At 32.0% G+C, this 23,164-nt stretch overlaps 1 protein-coding gene across 1 annotated transcript in view; it reads left to right on the plus strand.

Moving 5' to 3' along the window:
* Positions 1-613: 613 nt before the first annotated feature.
* Positions 614-23,164, plus strand: part of Smp_129470 (hypothetical protein) — a gene marked incomplete at both ends in the record, with an annotated part of 33,514 nt that continues 10,963 nt past the window's right edge. Inside the window, 4 exons of the mRNA XM_018799105.1 lie at positions 614-630; positions 4,932-5,160; positions 13,922-14,489; positions 18,137-18,205. Coding sequence (XP_018650927.1) covers positions 614-630; positions 4,932-5,160; positions 13,922-14,489; positions 18,137-18,205 — 883 coding nt within the window. The remainder of the gene's footprint in view (positions 631-4,931; positions 5,161-13,921; positions 14,490-18,136; positions 18,206-23,164) is intronic.

Consider the following 23,164-nt stretch of genomic DNA (forward strand, 5'->3'; position numbering starts at 1 on the left):
GTGGAAGAATTGAAAAGTTTGTTCCAATAATTGTCTATTTACAATTTAAATATATGAATATTCAAGAAAGAAAATGCGAGGATTTTGGAAGCAGGAATTTTACAAATGGAAGATTAGTTTCATAGTTTATTTAATGATTAAATAAGGAAATAAGGTTGAGTACTTGACTGACGTTCAAATAAGAAGTAAGGAATAGAAAATTATAATTAAAATCATGGAAAAGTGTGGTATGTAACTGACACTTGTAGCCCAGATCACTAAGGGTTTTCGTTAGTTGAACAATTAGAACCTTCATTTTTATCGTATAAAGTCTAAGTTAAATCCAACTTGTAAAAAACCGACCAATTTTCACCCAATATGATGAAAATAGAGGCATCAATAAATTCCACGTATTAGGTTTTAGAGATACGTATTGTATATGACACTGTAAAAGTCATGATTAAGGGTAAATGTGTAGAGTTCAATGATGGCTGACTTGATTGCTAAAAATATCTAAGACTCTTATGTTTGTAGATTTAAGTCTTCCAACTCAATAACAGATCATATTCAAATGTATCGATGGTATCCTCTGATAATTACTCTTTTTCAAGGGTTTAGAAACGTATCAGAAACAATGAGTATCAAACGAAAGTACGCAGTTACGAGTTATCTAAAATCCTTTAAACATTGTCAAGAAAAGTAAATTTTTCTTTTTATGATATGCGTATATTGAGGTTTCATGTTGAAAATAAGCGTCTGCACATTTATATCAGAGGAGTCTCATTGTGATCTTAAAATGATTAGGATCAGGTATCATAAAGCGTTATAAATATCTATTTGAACTATAAATGATTTGATTTTTCATTGACTCTATAAAACAAGTGAACTTTACTAAAATATAATCAGATATATGTGACCACTGAATTAGCCTCAAGCAACACTTAACTCTATATCAATTTATAAAAGAAAATTATTAAATCTATTTATTTAATATTTCGGTTTTTAGAATTATTTCATTTTCAGAATAAATAATTTGGCATGTTCTTAGTTTATTCGGTTCACATTCGATGATCGTTACTTCATGCTGATATAGAAATCTACATGTTATTAACTTTGACTTACTGGTGGATTGTATAAGTTAAAATATTAAGATCTTATAAAAAACCAACATTTGAATCGAGTTAAATGATATGGGCGAGACTAGAATTTATGGACGACCTGTAAGCGATGCTGAAGTGACCTTCTGAATTTCCGCCTACTAACTAGGACTAAATGAGGGTTATAAAACAGTTTGAGGAATTAGAATTATGATTTACAGTTGATGATTAGTCTTAGGAATTAGATTTAGAGTTTTCATTACGAAATAACATAAGCTAAAATGCCAAAAGGCTATCTAGCTAAATGGATGAAACAATGTTTTGCGAAAATCAAAGACCTGTTATTCGAAATCAGATAGGTCGTCCATAGATTATAGTCTCCCCGTTATTTATAAACAATTCTTAATGAAAATGTGAATTAGACAAGCAGTTATAAAAAAGGATGTTACAAACAGTATCAACATTTTATAATCAAGACTATTTAATCAGAAGGGGTATTGTGGAGATTTAGTATTTTCATAGTTGAAAGCATGAGTCAATTGAGGCTAGACCACCAAGGAAAACGTGGAAGCACTAATAGGTCCTGGGTTCGGATCTCACGAGGCGAGGTTGTGGATGTGCACTGCTGAGGAATCCCACAATAGGACGAAACGGCCGTCCAGTGCTTTCAGGTTTTCCTTCGTGGTCTAGCTTCAAATGACTCATGCTTTCAAGATTATCTGGCCAAGAAATTAAAATATTGATTTTAAAACCCAGTGTTGTCAGCATAAAATTATAAAAATTATTATTAATCAGCTTAGTAAAACTGGTATTCATAAATTTGCTCCTGTAAATTTAAGGTACTTTATTGATTAGTTGTTACAGAATCGATTGAGTACCTTAATCATGAAGTAAACAATTTGTTTTCATTTTTAGTGTAAATTAAACAATCAAATCAATTCTACTATAAAAAAATTTCAATCTTTAAACTCTTTTTTTTAAAAAAAACAACAAACAAACCTTTTAATCGAATAATAACCATAACAATGCCAAATGCTCAATTTGCGTTGACAATCTATTCATTAAAAGATTCATGTCCAGTATATAGGATAGTATATTCTAAAGAGTTGAATAAAATATAAACAAATTTATATTATTTTTATAGAAAGCCATAAATAAATAAAAAAATGTTAATCAAAACTGTCATTGTACAATTTGTGATACTTACTGGTCTCATTCAGTAATGAATAATTCAATATGAAGAATAAACAAACTGAGATAAATAACCATGATCCCGCCTCGCGAGATTCGAACCCAGGACATATCAGTCTCGCGCGCGAACGCCTAACCACTAGGGCACTGAGCCTGCCGGCATCCAACGATGTTAATGTCTAACTTCAACTAATCCACGAAATTCAGTGACAGATCCACCATTGTCTTCAGTGACTTACTTTCTCACAACGGACCTAGTTGAACTCCACTGGTCACTGCTTCTCACTTAAACTCCAGGAATAACTTGATAGAGCCAGTCACTACTGAGCATATGTTGATTATTATCAGAAGGGGTTTATGTGGATATTATAGTAATTTTAAAAGTTGAGACCATGAGTCGGTTGAAGCTAGACCACCATGGAAAACCTGGAGCACTGGACAGTCGTTTCGTCCTGCTATGGGACTTCTCAACAGTGCGCATCCACGATCCCGCCTCGCGTGATTCGAACTCCAACTTCAACCAACTCATGATCTCAACTATTAAAATTACTATAATATTCACAAAAACCCCCCTTCTGAAATAAATATGTTCAAATAATTTTCGAGAATTAATTACACCTATACATATAACTGAAAATATTGGTAATTTTGTACAATTTTAAACCATTTTCACCCACATACACACAGAAAACATTTTACTGAATAAATACAATACCGTTAAATTAATTAATATGAAATTAACTGTTTTTATTATGTAGGAAAGTGAAGTTTGTCATCATCAAACCATTTCATTTTGACACATGAATATAATGATAAATTACAGTTAAACTGTTGATGAACAACATACATATTTGTTATATCGATTGAGTGCGCGTGTTCAGTTAATGTATGAACGTGCTGATTCCCACTAACGAGAGAGCAGTGAATTTATTGATCGCCCAATGATACACAAAAGCCGTATGAGCAGTCTTGAGTACTTATCAGTTCTGCTTTCTGTCTAGCCATCCAGTTAAGTCCAGAACACCAATAATAGCCTCGGCAATATTAATCATTATTCTCAAACGTATTTGGTTCATATACCAATCAAACAGACCACATCGCACCATAAAATATAAAATAACATTTGTACAAGATTTAGCCAAATGTGGCTGTGAATGTAGGGAACAGTAATTAATAAACTGGGGATAACTCAAGAATGGTAAATCGTATAATAATAGTCTATAAGTCAAAATAAAGCTTATGATAAGAGGAACACGAATACGAATGGTTTAGTTAAATAATAATTATACAATAGGAAATATACATATCACATTGGTCCATAAATAGTTCTCACAGTTACCATTCATAATTCTCCACGGGATATAACAATATGCAATATAATGTTGTATATTTTTGTTATACTAATAAAACATTTTCGTTTTTTTTAAATACTAATTTACTTTCACGTACAATTAAGTACAGTTCTACAAAATGTCTATGCCTATATTTTAATTTATAAGAGAATTTCACAAGAATGATAAAATATTTTGCATTTTATTTAAACAATATTGTTTATAAATTGTAGTTGACATTCTGGTGAACATGAACATCAGTGGGGACGGTCGAATGTATTTAGGCACAAATTACAGACTATCTCACTAAAATCTGACAACCATACAGTAAACAGTTAATTTGCAAACTATCATTCAATTGTCTCAATCTTGACTATTCCTTCTGTAAATATAAGTCCATCGTCTCCGATTATTATTGTTCATGCATTCTCATACCAATCGGGTTTCGTTTCCGTTCTTACACTTACTAATACCTACAGTATTTCTAACAAGTTCATTAATGATTAGTGAAAAGGTTTATCGAGAACCCAATTGTATATACATTGTTTAAAATAACTGATCAGACAAAACATAAAGAATTTATGGGATTTTTAATTCAAATCAGTATCATTTCAACTTAGATTTTGATTGTTCATTAACAACAGATAGGTAAAATGAAGTACGGAAAGTACAATTCTATAACCTAAAAATCGTCACTGAAGTTATGACAAGTTGATAATATTGCACAGATCATAAATCTTTTTCACTATTCAATCAATGTGCATCATCAAGCACTTCTGAACAATTCTTCATTCGTTTAGTAGATGAATGTGGCATATAAAACCATAAATTTCATTGGGAATTTCATTTAAGTCAACTAAAGCTATATATGTCTTCTGTAAACATGCCACTGTAGCCTGACAGATTTGACAGATCGAAGAAAAGTGAATAATGTAAAAGTTAGAGCTTTAAAGTGAAAACTTTAGTAAAAAAAACTATACTTTATTGTTCATCATTCACTCACCTAATACACAAAAAATGTTCGAAAATGTATAATACTACACAAATATTGTACACTAAAAACTAATGCACTACCAATTCATGGACACGTATAATATCTTAAATCAAGCACTTGAAAGCCTTCAAGGACATATACTAAGGTTTATTGAAGCCTTGGCTATACGGAAATCGAAATCCTCATATGTTCAAAAACAATTTGTTCGTACCCTTAACCTACCTTGGTTATGTTGATTTATTATCCAAAGTGGTCATCACATCGTTTTTGTGCACTTAAAATGAATTCATTATTTATCACACTTATTTTGTGCATTTCTTTCTTTTCCTTACTTATTAGGAAATTATCCATATTGGCTAGTGCTAAAGCTCATAATTATATCAGAAATTCTAAATCAAATTTTTCACAATTAGTTAGTATACAACATATTGGATGTGGTATTATACCTGATTATATATTGAAAATATTAACTATATTAGAAAAGAGATTTCAAATGGGATTAATACCAATTTGGACATTGTTAAATAATACAAATTTTACTCGTTTTGAAAAGTTTAAACATATCACGGTAAGTAGTATCATTTAATTGCTTTTCTGCAAATTAATAAATTTTTTTTTTCAGATATTTATATATTAACAGTCTATAGAAAGAGATTTTATCATTTATTACACTTACTTACTTACTTACGCCTGTTGCCCTTCGTCGAGGAGCATAGGCCGCCCACCAGCATTCTCCATCCAACCCTGTCCTCAACAATCCTTTCCAGTTAACATTCATCCTTTTCATATCTGTTTCTATTTCCCGGCGTAATGTGTTCTGTGGCCTTCCTCTTTTCCGCTTCCGTTCACCATTCCAATTTAGGGATTGCCTCGTGATGCATATAGGGGATTTCCTTAATGTATGTCCTATCCACTTCCAACGTCTTTCCCTAATTTCCTCTTCAGATGGAACCTGGTTTGTCCTCTACCATAAAAGACTGTTGCTAATGGTATCGGATCAGTGAATGTAGAGTATTTTGCGTAGACAACTGTTTATAAATACTTGTACCTTCTTGAAGATGGATGTAATAGTTCACCAATTTTCAGCTCCGTACAGTAGGAGTATCTTGATGTTCGTATTGAAAATTCTCACTTTGAAGTTAGCTGAGAGTTGTTTTGAGTTCCATATGTTCTTCAATTGTAGAAATGCTGCCCTTGCTTTGCAAATCCTCGCCTTTACATCTGAATCCGATCCTCCTTTTTTTATCAATGATGCTTCCCAGATACGTGAATGTTTCCACCTCTTCCAGAGTCTTCATCAAGTGTAATTGGGTTGGTGTTCTCCATGTTGTATTTGAGAATCTTGCTTTTTCCTTTGTGAATGTGGAGGCCTATCGATGCATAGGCTGCTGCTACATTTGTTGTCTTCATCTGTATTTGTTCGTGCGTATGAGATAGGAGGGCTAGGTCATCTGCGAAGTTCAAATCATCTAATTGATTCTGAGATGTCCATTGTATTTCGTGTTTCCCCTCAGATGTCGAAGTCTTCATAATCCAGTCAATCACCAGAAGAGGGAGGGAGATGGAGAGTAAACAACCTTGTCTGACTCCGGTCCTTACTGGAAATGCGTCTGTCAACTGTCCTTCATGCACGACTTTGCACTGTAGTCCATCGTATGAGTTCTAGATAATGTTGACAATCTTCTGAGGTACTCCATAGTGTCTAATAAGTTTCCATAGTGTTCTCCCATCCACACTGTCAAACGCCTTCTCATAATCAGTAAAGTTGATGTATAGTGCTGAGTTCCACTCAAATGATTGCTCAACGATGACCCGTTGTGTCGCAATCTGGTCTGCGCACGACCCATCCTTATGGTCATTAATAATTGAAGAGGTAACTGGTTCATTTCATTCGTATTTGTTGTGTAGGAAAAATTCTATCTCCAGTTGTTAGCAGAATTATTTCAAATAGATTTCTAGTTAGAACTTATATACAGATAACAAAAGTCATGTTATCAAAAAGTCCTTCATACCAGTACGTTATCCTATAATAAATCACAAGTGATAGACTAAAAAAATAAGCACGACTTTATAATTTGTACTTTTTTAATGGATTGGATAATTTCTACTTGTCTGTATTTAAATACCTAGTAATATCTGTGTCATCTCTGTCCTACCACGATGTAAACATAACTATGAATATAGTTGAAATCATGATGCAATTTGAAGTAGACTATCATGGAGAACCTGTAAGAATTGGAAGGGCGGTCTGGGACTCCTTAACAGTGCGTATCTACGATTGCGCCTCGTGAGATCCGAACCCAGGACCTATCAGTCTCGCTATCAGTCCAGTGCTTCCAGGTTTTTCGTGGTGGTCTGGCTTCAATTGGCTCATGATTTCAACTAATCCAATTGGGTTTCCCCGCGTGGGTTCGAATCCCATCCCCGTCGCTAATTGTTATATCTTGTGTCCGAGTGGATGCTTTGTTAAACGTATGACGTGATAAGACCGCCAATCAGAGAGCAGTGAATTATCGATTGGAACAGTGACACACGAAAACCGTACGAGTAGTCTAGAGTGCTTATCGATCCTGCTTCTGCCTAGCCCGGCCAGTTAAGTCCAAAACACCAATATCAGCCTCTGTGGTACGAATCGTTGTATTTCAAACATACTGAGTTTATATATCAAACAGACTGACCACATCGCACCAATAAAATAGAAAATAACATTTGTACCAGAGTTAGCTAAATGTGGCTGTGAATAGAGGGAGCAGTAATTAATAGACTGGGTATAACTCAGGAATGGTAAATCGTACAATAATAGTCTAAGGGTCAAAATGAAGCTCACAATGAAAGGAACATGAATATGATTATTTTAATTATTCAGCAAATATGCGTTAAAAATTATATGCATAGTATTGGTCCATAAATGGATCCCAAAATTACCATTCATTATTGTTATCGGGATATAACAATAAAATTACTAAAATCTCCACAAAACCCCCTTCTGATAATTATGATAGTTGAATAAACATTGCATTCATTAAGTTGATTTATTTGTACATAAGACTGTCATAAAATCACGTTGATGTTTAATGGTATTGCATTGTTTTTCTTCATGACATAATTAGTTTCCCGTTTTGGATTTCCAAACCAAATGGCCTCTGAGCTGGGAATATTTTTAACCATTTTAAGGTATGTGTATCCACAAGTGACGTTCAACTTGACTTCAAAGAAGAATAAATGAGCTTAAACGGAATTGAATGAAATTCCAGTAATTTTCGAATCAATTTAATACTCCTTCATACCTTTCTGGTAGATACTTCAATACTATGAAGTGATTACGTGGCATGAGTAAAATGCAAACCTACTGATAAGTTATGATTTCTTATATGATATCTAAAAAAACTAAAAATAAAACAATCCTTATGACTATCAATACAACTAAGCTTTTGTGTAGCGTTGTAACATTCCGAAACAGTCATACGTTCCCACTTTGGATATTTAATCAGTTTCCGAACAAATTGGTTTTGTCACTTAATTTTTTTCCACTTTTCAATGCTTTTCTCAGCCATGATTACATAACTATAAAAAGTATACCACTAAGCAGAATCTTTTTCAATGAAATAAAATTAATTTCATGATAAAGTAAGCATTAAAGATCGTGAAAAGATGAACTTTATTTGCAACTACAAAAATCAGAATGATGATAGTTTCGCGTTAACTTATAACTCATGCGATAATTCACCAATTGTTTCCTCACTTAGGTCCTTTGAAACGTTCTTTATTCTCTCACATCAGATTTCAATTGATCACACTATTTTTAGTGTATAGGATTTCCAAAAATTCTACAATCTTCATAGCTTAAGTCTTGAACTTATTTTAGCCAGAACAACATCAAAACCTAAAAGCACTGGATGGTCGCTTCGTACTAGTATGAGACTACTAAGCAGGGCTGATTTGCGATCCTTCACTCAGACACTGAACCTAGGACCTTCAGTCTCGCCCACGAACCCTTGAGCTTTCTTCAAACGACTCGGCATCCAATAGTGTAAATGCTTAAATACATTCAGCTCACAGTATCATTCAACCCTTACCACTTGCCTGTGATAGATAGCTGTCTCACATCCGACAGGATTGAACTCCAATGATCGCGTCTTCTTACTACAACTCCGAAAGTTGCATCTGGATCGCTTTTTGTCCGTGCTTTATCATCATAAGCCTTGTTATTTACATCAATATTTAGGAAAACGTTTGTCCTTCAAACACCTTAACTAAGTTTTCACAATTTCTTTCAGATTTTCGCATCTTGAATTTGGTTAAATCAAAAACAAGGAACAACTAACACAGTAATAATTACTTTTCAGTGGTAGATTGTATTGCTGGGAACCTTCTGACTCAAAGATCACTTAGTAATAACCTTATCGGGACTACTAAAAGTCAGTTGTGATAACGTTTCTGTCATCAGCATTGAGTAATACTGATTTATATCTCTTAAAGTGTATTATTACCACCAAAAATCATGATTAATTCTTAATAATGAGTTTAAACCGTCAAAAAATCTTTTCCCACAATTACTTATCGATGATTACCAACTATATAATACTAAACAATAGTTCCATTGGAAAATAAGTTTTGACATCATGACTTAGATTATATCTCATGTCATATGACAAACTTTCTTCGAATAAAATATTAATTTTATAATGAATTTATTTGTTTGATTAATGTCAGTTACATTCATTCATTGTATTTTATTGTATTCACTATTTTTTATGATCCATGACAGAATGTATGTTTCATCTAAATATATCTAGTCGATACATAATAAGTAGGATAAATCAAAATGGCTTCAATTATATTTCCTGTTTTTGATTGTGTTTGTTTGCTTGTTCTTTCATCTTTGTTTATTTTATTCATTAACCAAAAATATGTTTACTACTTATAAACTGTCAACAGAATAATAAGGTCATAAACTCAGTTAATAATAATAATCATAATCAAACAATCATAGATTGATTCTATTGAATGAATTTAACAGACATTAGCTTGAAAGCGAAATCATCATTATCAAGAATGATACAATCAATTGCCATTAATTGTATTCATTGAATTATTTAACTGATTATTTTCATTAAAAATTAAACAATTAATCTGGGTCATGTAGTAATTGACAAGGTTGTTTATTATGATACAATATATCCGCCATAAAAATGACATTCATTTAAATAAAAAATAAAAAAAGACGTAGTCATAGGTCTAGAAATGAATATGATCGTGATTCGTTGCACACCTTTTTTTATAATAAATAAATATGGAGTGTTCCACAGATTCTTATATTCCTTCATTCCTTTGATGGGTCAATACAACGTATAATGGTGTAATGTTCAATGGGGATTTCATTTTAGATCCTAACGTTTACAACATTTGTACTTTTCAACAGGTATGTTAGGACTTACTACACTTACGTGTTCATAGAGGTCATGTGTCGATAGCTTCATATGTTTGAAATGAAATATTCAGTGTAAATAAAATTCTTATATCCAGTACTTAACTACTCTCCTTCAAATGAACGGAAAATGCCCAGAACATAATGGAAATCGTACACTTACTGAATATCGAGAAAATGATGGATAACACCATATGGTGTAGTGTAGTTAATCAGCCAGAATAGTATTAGTTATTAATATCGAGCTTTCCAAATGATGATCATTACTTAGTGATCAGTCAAAATAAAGGAATAAACAACGCTGAACTGTCCAGAGGCTAGAATAACCTATGTGGGGTTAACATAGGTACCAGCCTGTACAGATTAAACTGATTTCAGATGTTCAAAATGTATTCGTTTAATATCTATAATATACATGGTATCCTATATGCCTGAAAATCATTGTTAGCTGAAGTGCCACAATTCCTCATCTGTCCCTCTTCTGATGTCCTATAATGAATAAAATAGGAGTAGGTTGAGAGACAGGGGAGATTGATTCTTTAAGTGAATTATTATTAAATGTTAAGACATTTTTTGGAGATCTCAGTGTTTGGTCATGGACGTCGGTTGACTGTTTCGAAATTAGTAGCAGTAGAGCAAATATTTTAAATCATACATTAAATTTTGGGCGCTTGTTCTGACTTTCTATTCTTCAACTGAATTTGTTATTTTCGAAATGTGTTCCACATGTTTATTATAATCGATTGTAATTGATTTGATACTGACTCGATTTATTGTCATCTGAAATCCCATTCCGTTGTGTTGATACTGATTTGGATGTGTCAACCAATTCAGTTGTGTACTTAATACCATGTTGTCTATAACTAATCGACTAATTTAATCTAAAGGTAATCTGAAAATATCCCCCAAACCTATTCAAAATTACACTAAATCAGTGACGTATCAAAAGCATACAACTATTTAGCAAAGTTACATTAATCATCTTGTCATGTCCAGTAAAATTTTGCACTAACTCCTTGTACCGTTTCTTGTAGAACGTTCTTAAATTCCTTTAACTAAACTTTTGTTTTAATGAGTAGAATGTTCCATTTATGTTTTAAATCCGGTTTATTTCATAAAACATCATAAAAATGTATCATGGAGTCTGATAATCTAATGCCTAATTCATTTTCTTCATTAGAAGAGTCACATTAATTTCAATTTGTTAGAAACTAGTTAATATTTTAAATACAATTATTTTTTAAAAAAAAACAAAATTGGTAATCGATAATGTTTTAAAAATAAATGTAAATTTGGAGAATATATTTGTGAACAGTTAAATTTTTGGATTCATGAGTCGGTTTAAGATAGATCAACATCGGAAACCTAGAAGCACTGTATGGCCATTTCGTCCTTGTATGGGATTTCTTGGCAGTGGGCATCTACGATCCCGCACCTCATGCTCGGACCTAAGACATTCAACCTCGCATGTAAACGCCTAGCCTCTATACCACTGACCTGGCACACAACAGTGTTAATTTCTAATTTCAGTCGATCCATAATCTTGAGCAACCCTATATCAATTGTCTGAGGTGGATAACTATCTCTATCCGGCTAGGATTGAACTCCACTGGTCACTGAATCACACTAGAACTCCGGGAGTTCCATCTTGAAGCTGGTCAGTAGTGAGCGCATGATTATTATCAGAATGGATTGATTTTTGACAATAATATATAAAACAACACTATCAAATTTTTGTATATATATAGTTCCTCCAAAATGTTACAAGGTATACCATATAGATAAATCTTAATAATGTGTTCAAGTGTGTTTCCTATTAAATGTGTTGTGTTACGTCGAAATAATGGTAGAAAAGTGTTTTATGGTCATTAGGATTTTGGATATAATGAAATTCAGACACCAATATTCCAATTACTTATAACGCTACCCTGGGTGAAACGCGAAATCAAAGAAGATATCTACCTTGTTAGGCTGTGCATTTGAAATGTGTATACGCAAAGAAACACAGTTGGTTTCTTTAGAAAGTCATTTAATCTCACTTTTTAAGTTACTATAATGTTTACAATAACTATTATTGTTAGGATAGAACGAAACGAAACATCCTTGGTTACTTTCTGACGTTAATTTTTAGTCGGTTTTTAATCATTTGTTATCTGATTAGTAACTCAGGTTTTTAAATCTCTCTCTCTCACTCTCTCTCTCTCTCTATATATATATATATATATATTAATAGCCAGCTCGGTAATCCCAGTCATTTCAGTACTTTATTAAATCAGTTGAGCTGTCAAAGTAGTTACGTATATATGCTGAAATATCATATGACTGTTTATCGATTAGCTGCGTTTTATGTTATCATTTCGATTCCCTTTGTTATGCTAAATGGATAAATCAGGACACATATATTAGGTAAACACAGTTGTAATTCTGAAATAAATTTTCAAAATCTCTGATATTTTTACGTAATTTATAATGTGTAATCAACAAATAAAAGGTTCACTGACCGGCAACAATTATAAGCAGTTTCTTAGTGATAACTGCTATATAAGTAGCCTGTTGAAAAATTTGTATATTTATATATATTTACTCTATAAAAACGAACTAATCCTTGATTTATGATAAAGATGTAAACAATTACCGTTTTTCAGCGGAGATTTTATTGTTGACCACCTTAACCACGATTAACTCACTTTGTTCTTCCAGTGTATAAACACAATGGATTCTAAATATTATCATATACATGACAGAATAATATAGAAGATTTATGGAAGTTGTTGAATTTTATAGTTAACATCACTGACTGATCTTAGTTAGAAAATCACTAAAAACGGAAAGGCACTAGAAAGCAGTTTTATTCTAGTATGATATTGCTCAGCACATATAATTCCACCAAGGATTGGACGAAGGACTTTCAGTTCTCGCGGGAAATGCTTAACCTATAGACCACTGAGTTGGCACCCATTAGACACATTTCTAGCTTCAATAAATTCAAGGTGCTGCACGATGCTACTGATGAGTGACTGCCTCACATCTCATATGATATGTTTGCCAACCCCAATGATTATATTACCAACAGAATTCTATTACCTTTACTGTCTAAATAACGTAATTTGAGATCAGTTAGTAAAATTGTTGGTTGGTTTTTTGTTAATTGTAAATATAAGATAATGATGAAAGAATACAATCCAAACTATATTCAATCGTTTATTTAGCATTTTATAGAAGTATATAAACAAGCATATTGTACAATATACAGTGTAATAGGAATTATCATTGCTTTCTGACTGGGTCATAATGTTTAAGCTGATTGATGCTTAATTTCCTGTTATATGACAATCGAAATATGTCCTTATGTTTATGAACTATAGATGTTGATGTAACAACTCATTCAAACTCTGCTAACCTACATAAGTAATGTATTTTAGTTTAGAACAAAAAAACGTAGACTATTGAACCTATTGTGTTAAGAATAATATGCATTGTATAAATTACCGGAATTCCAGAATAATATGATGTATATCCATGGTTATTAAATAGTATTGAACATTTAAATTCATGTACATTTTCTGGAATGTTCAGTAATGATTGGCATACCATAAATAATTAATTCAAATAACCTTAATCAGTGTCGTTGAAACCAATTAAGTTTGACGGTATAATTGTGTTTTGAGTGACTTATTTTGAGTAACTGTTTACATTTCTTCAATTTGTATTACATTGTTATTAGGAAGGAGATCTATTTTGATAACTACAGTATGAAATTATTGATTGATCATATATATAGACCTTATTTTAATGGTACAGAATAACACTTAGGTAATTATTGATTGTGGCTTCAAGTTTTATTGACTTATGATATAATAAATAACTATTTTCATAATATGATTATACTTTGATTAACTAGTTGGCTGAATGGATTGTTGGTGATCTAATTCATAATTCTTTGCATGATGCAGCTCAGACAAAACAAAATAATGTAAAACGATCTCTTAATAAACGATCTGCATTGTCGTCACGTGAAGCTGGATATTTAGAAGAAGGTTCAGGAATGGCTTCATTTCAACAATTTCCAAAAATAGATTATCGTTCATTTTTAGAACATTCCAGTACTGATTTAATTCATTCGAATATACCAAGAGTTAAAAATTATATAACACCAATAAAAACAACAGTATATCAAATATCTAATATCCAAATACCGCAGAATACATTCTATGATCTTCAAGATGGTTATACACAAAATCTCAAACTTACTTTATATGCTTCAAATCTTGAAAATATTTCATATATTGAACTTAAATCTATGGAAAACTTGAATCAAGCCATCGGTGAAGAGATTACACGTGATATAAAAAAGTGGGTATCATTTGATACAAAAAATCAAATTATACGACTTAAACCATTACCAGACCATGTTGGAAATCATACATTTATTGTATGTGCAACAGATAGAGATCAGAATAGAGTTTGTGGTAAGTGAATAAATGATTATTATTCTTTTTTTCTAACTTAATAATGAAAATTAAAGTTGACTAATTGTCAAATTATTCTTAATTCATTGATTATTATGTAATAAGTGCATTCAACCATAAGAATGTCATCATTAATTTTATCTTAACTGTACGAAACTTTTCTTATACTCCACAAATCACTGAGATTTGAGGGGGAATTTTTCAAACAAGAAGTTGACACAAATTAAACTATTCATGCGTTATAAGACAGACTATAATGAAATATCCAACTTTTTATGAATTAATTTTTTTTTGATAAAACACAAATTTTAAGTCTCAAATAAGAAAGATACAAAAATAATCAGAGAGAGAGTTAACCATAGTTTTATGAAATTGAAGTGGGTTTATATGTATATTTATGGTGAATACTTCTTATTTTACAGACTTTCGAAAGTTGTTCAAAAAAACCCCCTTGAAATTAGTCATTATTGATGTCTTTTACATGATAGAGTGTAGTGAGCAATCGGTCAATAAAAATGTTATATCTATATTGAATAATAGACCATGGTATATTTAGTTACAATTACATGAATAAGTGTAATGACTAACATTAAAGCAAATTGTCTATAACTCACAAAGCATAATGTAGTTGAAGGCAATACATTAATGCAAACCGAAATAATCAGAACATTATGTCACTGAAGATTAAATAACAGGTAGACGTTACTACTTAAACGTAATTCAACTTGAAAGAAAATAATAATGCTTAGCAGCTTAGGTTATCCAATTGACAAACGGATATCAAAGCGGAAAATGAAAATTCAATGGATGGGAAATGAATCAAATTCGTATCATCAGATGGTTTTAGATAAAGGAAATGAATCACTCAACTTATATCTTGAACATTCAGATACTTTTTCATGTTAATTCTTCCGTATTCATGACTTAAGTATTCTCAACTATGGATACACTAATATCAGATAACTCGAATTATTGATTATCATAATCAAAAATGCATGTTTGTAAGATTAGTTATGTTTTTCCGCTACATTAAAGGATTTTGCCATGATTCAACTAACATGTCTTAAAATAAATTCAATTTTGGTGTATTTCCATTTAAATGAAGATCGATGATTTTCAATAATACACATGAAACAATAGATTTTACAAAATAGTTTCATTGAAATTGAAATATTTTGCACAAGACAAGCTATTAGTCATATGTGAAGAAATTCAAATACTTCTATTTGACGTTCACGCTGATGATAATGTTCAGAAGAACAATGATAAACACCACAATTATACTATCCAGTTCAGAGAACGAAACTTCACCAAAATTATCCACCTGAGCTATACATCACCATCTCAAAACATTATATGTACGAAAATTTCAGTATAACACAGCAAGCATTAATATAATGAAAGCTGGCTGTTTATTTCAATTTTCGTATCCCATTTCACTATTTCCAGTGCCTGTTAATTATAAGTTATCGAACAGTGAGACAAAAACTGAAAAATTTTCATTTCATCAACTGAGAGTATCTAGAATTTCCTGGAACTAATGAGTGGTGTTTTTTATAAAGAATGATTTCTTCAAGTTGTAATAAAACAAACAAGCAATGTTAGAACAAGCTGTCTTGCTATATACAATAAGACTGTCAAAATTTTATTTGCCGAAACCTTCACCTAACCTAAGTAATTAATCTATACCACTTCGATGAAACAATACAAAGTATAATTTGATATTATTCTTGTGGCAGAGTCAATCATTCAGAGTGCTCTTATAAAATAAGCTGTCGTTTGCTACTATAAAATAGCATAGGAAATAAGATAAAGAAGAGACGACAGCCGCCTTCTATCCAGATCATGGACCAATCAATGTTAGACCACCAGTAAAAACCTTCAAGCACCAGACGATCTGTTCGTCCTTATTTAGGACTCCTCAGGAGTGTACACTCGTATACCGAAAGTGAAGATCGGTCGAAGTCTGACATTAACACCGTTGGATGCTGAATCAGTGGTTTAGAGGTTAAGTGTTCACGGAAAGCCAAAGGTCCTGGGTTGGAGTCCAAAGAACGGGATCGTGGGTACGCACCTCCTAGGAGTTTCATGTGACGACGAAACAATCTTCCAGAGCTTGAAGGTTTTTAATAGTGGTTCAACATTGATCAGTTCATGATCTTAATAAAAATTCTAAAGTTTTTACAACCCTATACTGATTCACCTTTTACCTTAAGCAATTTACTTCTCTATTTTTCAACTTTCTACAATCTATAGTCCAATTTAAAGTAAATCATAACAAGAAAAATACTAATGAAGTTGTGTTCAAGCGAATAACTAAATAATTATACTGAATAGACCATAAATTTCATATAAGAAAAGAAGAGGCAGAGAGAATTCTGTCAATCGTAACGATGATGATATTATTCTTATTTTCGTTTTTATAAATAACCTAATTGAATTGGGTCAGTTAAAATAGCACGATAGAAATGCTTTTGCTTCGATGAATAATAAACAAGAGAGAAAATGAGACTCAGAATTGTTCAAATATTGAAATTCCAACTTAGGCTTATTAACACTTTCATGTTGTTTACCAAGGGAGAGAAAAAAACGAACGATTTTGCTTCACTTTTTCGAAATAAAATAGAGATTTAAGAAGAAGATGCATTAGTTATTTGGATAGATTAAAAAATTATTATGGCAGATTAGTTAACAAATCCATGTATTTTGTTTTGTGGTTTGTTTAGAAAAAATGGTTATGATTGACTAACATTGATGAACATAAAAAACGATTTGGATTTTCCTTTAAAGGAATCGCTTACTGAGCTGTTGAATTCGCCTTATCTAGTAGAAATAATTTTGCCCAGATTTCATATAAATTTGTTCAAATAACAACTGAGTTGAAATACTTTAATAGACTGAACAAATTGTGTTTAAAAAATGATGTAAATAACTAGAAAACATGAAGTAATGGTCGTGTAATGTGGTGGATTGATTAAGGTTAGGCACTGATACTGTTGGATCTTGATTCATTGATCTAGAGGTTAAATTTTCGCGTACTACACGGAAGGTCCTATGTTCACGTCCTGCCTGCCGAGTCATGGATGGGCATTGTTGAGAAAACCTTCGCTAGAAAGAAACGGCCATCTAGTTCTTGAAGGTTTTCAATGATCGCCTAACTAAGAATTGTTTAAGATTTTAATGAAACATCGAAGAATATCTGAATCTATCTAGATGTCCAATTCTTGTCAATAAGTACTGAAACGAATATTGTAAAGAGTTCCAGACAATTTTTCAAATCCTTTATAGTAACATATAATCTGACAGATGATCACTACAAATGTGTGAGGAGTTTTACATAACCACTGGTTTTCCCATAAACTCAAGAGAATACACTCAAATTTTTTTTCTTTTAAACTAAAGTTATCAAATTAGTCAAGTCTAGATTAATTTACTTTGGTTATCAGAATACATTACATTTAAAATTTACTCTATGTTCTTGTGTCACTGTTTTCTTGAGAATAAAGCCATTTGATCAACTTGTAGCATTTAACAATAGATTTATACGCTTATACATCAACAGCCTGAAATGATAAACTAGCATTTTTAATAAATATTTTAGTCAACCAAACCCTGTTTACCATCTTTCATATTTTTCCGCATTTTAGAACCATTTCAGATAATTGTGAAGCGTCCATCGCCTTTCAGAAAGAATTTTATTTTACGTATACCTCCAGGTTAGTTAACCATTTTTCGATAATTTCCATTTACACAAACGTAAATTTAAGAATCATTTTTAATTTAGAAACAATGTAAACGAAATTAGTTTTTGAAACTCCCTCAAAGTGTGTAAAACACTCGAGCACGTGGACGTTACTTTCCTTAATTGCAAACCAGATTAGTAAATTAAAAAACCCTGGATGGAGAATTATGTTTACACATATTGTTCAGCAGTGAATATTAAAAAAACAAGGACAATAAGATTCTTAAGAATAGTTTCGTTGTATTTCAGGAGATGCTGATCACTTATCTTTTCATGACTTATCACGGTTTATTATAGTGTTTACATTAGAACATCCGAATCTCTAAACACTGGTAAATTAGCTATAATAAAAGTATTTTTTCATAAACTTTATCAAGAAAACAAATAGTAATTATGGCTCATTTATAGGCTGAAAATGACTTTAAGTCTTTCATCTCGATTGATAAAAATTTAATTGTTGAGACACATTCTTATTACTGAAACTCTATGGGAAATGAGTTCCAAACGTATTCTAAAGAAGAATACTGAAATATTTATATGGTGTAGATTTTGAACCCAAGTCAGTTTATGAGATAACACGATCCTCACTCAATAAAATCATAGTTGTGTGTTTACTATGAAGTGTTACATCACAACTAGATAACTTTTTCTTTCCTCCTTAGTTATCACTGATATTACGATCAATGTTTTTTAAATTTTTTTCCACAATACTATTCAAGATGACAGTGATCTTTTTTTGAATAATATTGAACTTTTATGTTGCAATCAGTTTAGTCAGATCCTATGTCGAACAGTTAATGTTTAATCATATTCCATTAGAGGTTGATTATGGAATAACCATTCTCTTCTTCTCAATCCATTCTTAACCATTTGAGTTGTAGAAATTTACTAATTTTTTTGCCTACACAGGTCAATAATCTCACCGTTCAATAAAGCATAAACTTAGCATGTGAAAATGTAACTTAACTTTCAGAATGTATGAAGAGTTTAAAATAAACGAAACAAATTTAATTTATTATGTCACGATATTTTTTTGCTTTGATTAAGATACAAACGTTTTTCGTAAGAAAACTATTCAGAGACTAAGAAAAACAAACTTTTTTTAGTTCTGTGAAATAATGATATAATGATCATCCCTAAAAGCATATTTCCTCTCCATAATGATTGACACTGCATAAAAAAATATACAATCAATACATCTATATGTATAAATTCATTGTATTTTTTCTTGCAGCAATGATTCTATAAGACTTAGAAAACAATAGTTATGATTGACGTACATTTCCATCCAAAATAAAATTTCAGTTTTGTTCATAATCAATTTTCTATCTTTCACTGATGACTTCAATTCTAAACAATTTCCTATCTTAAGTCACCTCTGATATTTCTAACTACAGCCTATATAATACTTTACTCAAAATACTGGTTCTAAATTATTATGGTAGGTCCTGGGTTCGAATCTCGCGGTGCGGGATCGTGGATGCGCACTGCTGAGGAGTCCCATAATAGGACGAAACGGTCTTCCAGTGCTTCCAGGTTTTCGATGGTGGTCTAGCTTCAATTGGCTCATGATTTCAACTGTGAAAATACTAAATTCTCCACAAAACCCCCCTCTGATCAATATTTAATAGTTGAATTCATGAGTCGATTGAAGTTAGACCACCATGAAAAACCTGGAAGCACCGGACGGCTGTTTTGTCCTATGATGGGACTTCTCGACAGTGCATATCCACGGGATTCAAATCCAGGACCTATCGGTCTCGCGTGCGAACACTTAAACTCTATACCACTGAACCGGCATTCAACGGTGTTAATATCTAACTTCAATCCACGAAATCCACGAAAATTTCTAAAATCTCCATAAAACCCCCTACTGATAATATTCAATATTTACCGTTTACATTATCGATCATGCATACAAAAATGAATGAGAAAAGTATCAATTTTACTGCATTTTATATTTACGTACATTAAATGATCAACAAAACTAAACAACTATTGTATAGTATATTTTTGAGCTTTCTAATACATCTATGGATCTCATTGACAGTGAAGTCAATGTCTATTTTCTTTTAGAATTCATGTATGGTATTTCTCAATGAACAGAAGTTCAGGTTATCAAACAATCAAGCTATTCACTCTGTATTTCATAAAAATGTGATTAAAACAAAAATCTAACTGAAACATTAGGATCTTATTGGTCGGTTAACTCAACAGTTAATTTAGTGTTGTCAATAAGCTTTTATAATAGATGTTATTCAGTCATATCTCATACTAATATACACTAATTAAAGTCAAACCAAATGATGTTTTGTTTACCTTAATAGTCATTGACGGCTGAAATGTGATTAGAACTAATAATTTGACAAATGAGCATTGATTATCATCTAGTCAGTAGGTCAATGTAATAACATTAATCTATTTGTCAGTTAATTAGGCTTATACCAAAGTGAAGAACAGCACTTATCAACTCACTCGAATATTGAGAATAATAACAAAACATAAAGTACAATTTCTGTATAACTCTAGGTTTAATCCCTTTTAGTTATTGTATCCATAATCATTCTGTCATTTGTTATTAACATTAATGATGTAAATAAATTATCAAAAATTAATATTCCTTTCCTATTTTGTATAAATATTTTTTAAAGTTTACTTCCTAACTGGAATTCTATTTTCTGATTACACAACATTTCATCTTTAATATTTTTAAAAAAATCTTTTTAAGGTATATTTTGGTGTTATCAAATACCTATTTATTGGTTCAAAGAACTTAAAACTCTTTCATTTGACAAATTAGATTTAGAAGTGAAAGGTAAGTAAAAGTTAATTAGATTTCATGTATTTTGTTAACTTACTAATACATATTTTTCTGGTTAGCGTTTTTTTAGCGAGTTAGTTTTCGACAGGATGGGATCGCTAACCCTATGCCCAACTCTCCTCCTTTATCCGGGCTTGGGACTGGCAGTAGCCCAAGAGGAGCTCCAGGTGGAGTTAACTGACTTATATTGTTACAAAAATTGTTAGCCACAAAACTAGTACAACTCATTTCATGCAAACCATTCGTAGCAAAGTTAACTAGTTTGACTCTACTTGCATTATAATGATTGACAAGTCTAATATGATTCAGTATTATCTTCTGGTGTAAATGGATAGTATGAACACAAATGATAAACGCCTTGCATATTTTCTATCATTATTCATTTATTAAATGCTTATAAAATCTGATACCAGGAATAGAACGCCCCAAATAAAATATATTTCAAGAGAAATCAATTAAATATATAAAAAATAGTAGTATACAATAGAAGATACGGTTCAGTAAACAATACAACCGTGAAAACGCTTTCCTAGGTAAAGTAGTATCATTCACTTTTTCAGAGAATGTAAGGGAAAACTACGGTGGGACTAATATTGGCTTCTACTCTGATCCGCGTCTACCGACATCTTTATTCACTGTACTGCTCTGTTTCTAGGATCTCAAGGAGGGAGTCGTGATGGATCTACAAATCCCAGTCCCATACAGCTCCCTTTCTTACCATAATGCAAATTCATAAACTGACCACTTCTACACTTTTTACAAACAAATTCCAGTGTTGGCAAATAAGGAAAGATGTGAAAGTCCTGGGACAAGATTCATAAAGCAAATCTTTGTTACCGAAACTGGTGTTGTAAACAGATGGCACCAAATGAATCATCGTCACTGAGTACGAAAGCATTGACAAACTCCAGAATTACCAACATGGTGTTGGAACTGAGTGTGAGCCATCTTGTGGAGTCAATGATGGTCAAACACAGAGAGTTATAGAGCATCTTCAACTAGGAGAAATTTGTCTTCACTATCCTGAAGTATAGCTGTATTCATTGACACGTTGTGAACCTGGCAAGCTAGCATCAAGATGATGATATAGATGGCACAGATTACCGAAGGCCGCTCTTGACTTAATCGATATAACAGATAGTTATTGCATTGATGACGTTAACTCTTTTTAGAGATGAGGACGATGATTGCTTTACCACATGAAGCTGAACCACTCTTTGTTTTCCAAACTTATCCAAAAAACTCAGTTTAATGACAAGGTGCTCACCATGGCCCTCGAAAAGAACAATAGATTTGGCCTGACGTCTTGTTGAGCTTCAGAAGTTGAAGTGCACATCGGACTCCGAACTCGTCAGGCAGATTAGTCATCACCAACTATGGAGCACAAGGTGGTTCGACAGACTTTACTGAGACAGCTAATCAGATGAACTATTTCTCGCGAATTTCTATCCATCATCGTTATATTACTAGATGGCATTTTATCATGTGTACAGATTATTTCTCTCAAACAGAAGTTCTTGCAGTCAGTGGCTCGAATGCGTTGAAATAGCTCCAACCAGTTCTCAGGATCATTATCTTCTTAAAACTTGATATGACGCTCTAGTCACCGGGTTTCTCGGTCTTCACACAAACTCTAAGCAATATCCTTACGTAGGAATCTTTATTATATTTACTTATAATCTATGAAGGTTAGGCCCTGCGTATTTTTCTGCGTAGCAGGTATTTTATTTAAGAAATACAGCTCCTCAGTTGTCTTGAACTATCTATTAGGGCAATTACTGATTACGTCCTCACTGTGTTCCCACTATTTTTCTTAGTCAGCGAATGTATCTTGTTTACTCAGTGAATAAAATATCATCCTATTACATTACCTGGAAACCTGGTAAAATTGTTAACTTACAGTCACATTTACTATTTTTCACCTCTAAACCAAAATGGAGGTATTGACGATAAAAATAACTGTATCAGTCAACTTATACCAAACCATCATGACAGAATTTTTAGTGCTGTGTAATTAATGAAAGAAAATGGACCGAAGATTACATCTTGCGGCTTCTACTTCATATATTCAACTTATATAGGATATGCAGGGGTTTTTGTGTTATCTTTTAT

The sequence above is a fragment of the Schistosoma mansoni genome, chromosome 3 (assembly GCF_000237925.1).
Source record: "Schistosoma mansoni strain Puerto Rico chromosome 3, complete genome".
Taxonomy (NCBI): Eukaryota; Metazoa; Platyhelminthes; class Trematoda; order Strigeidida; family Schistosomatidae; genus Schistosoma; species Schistosoma mansoni.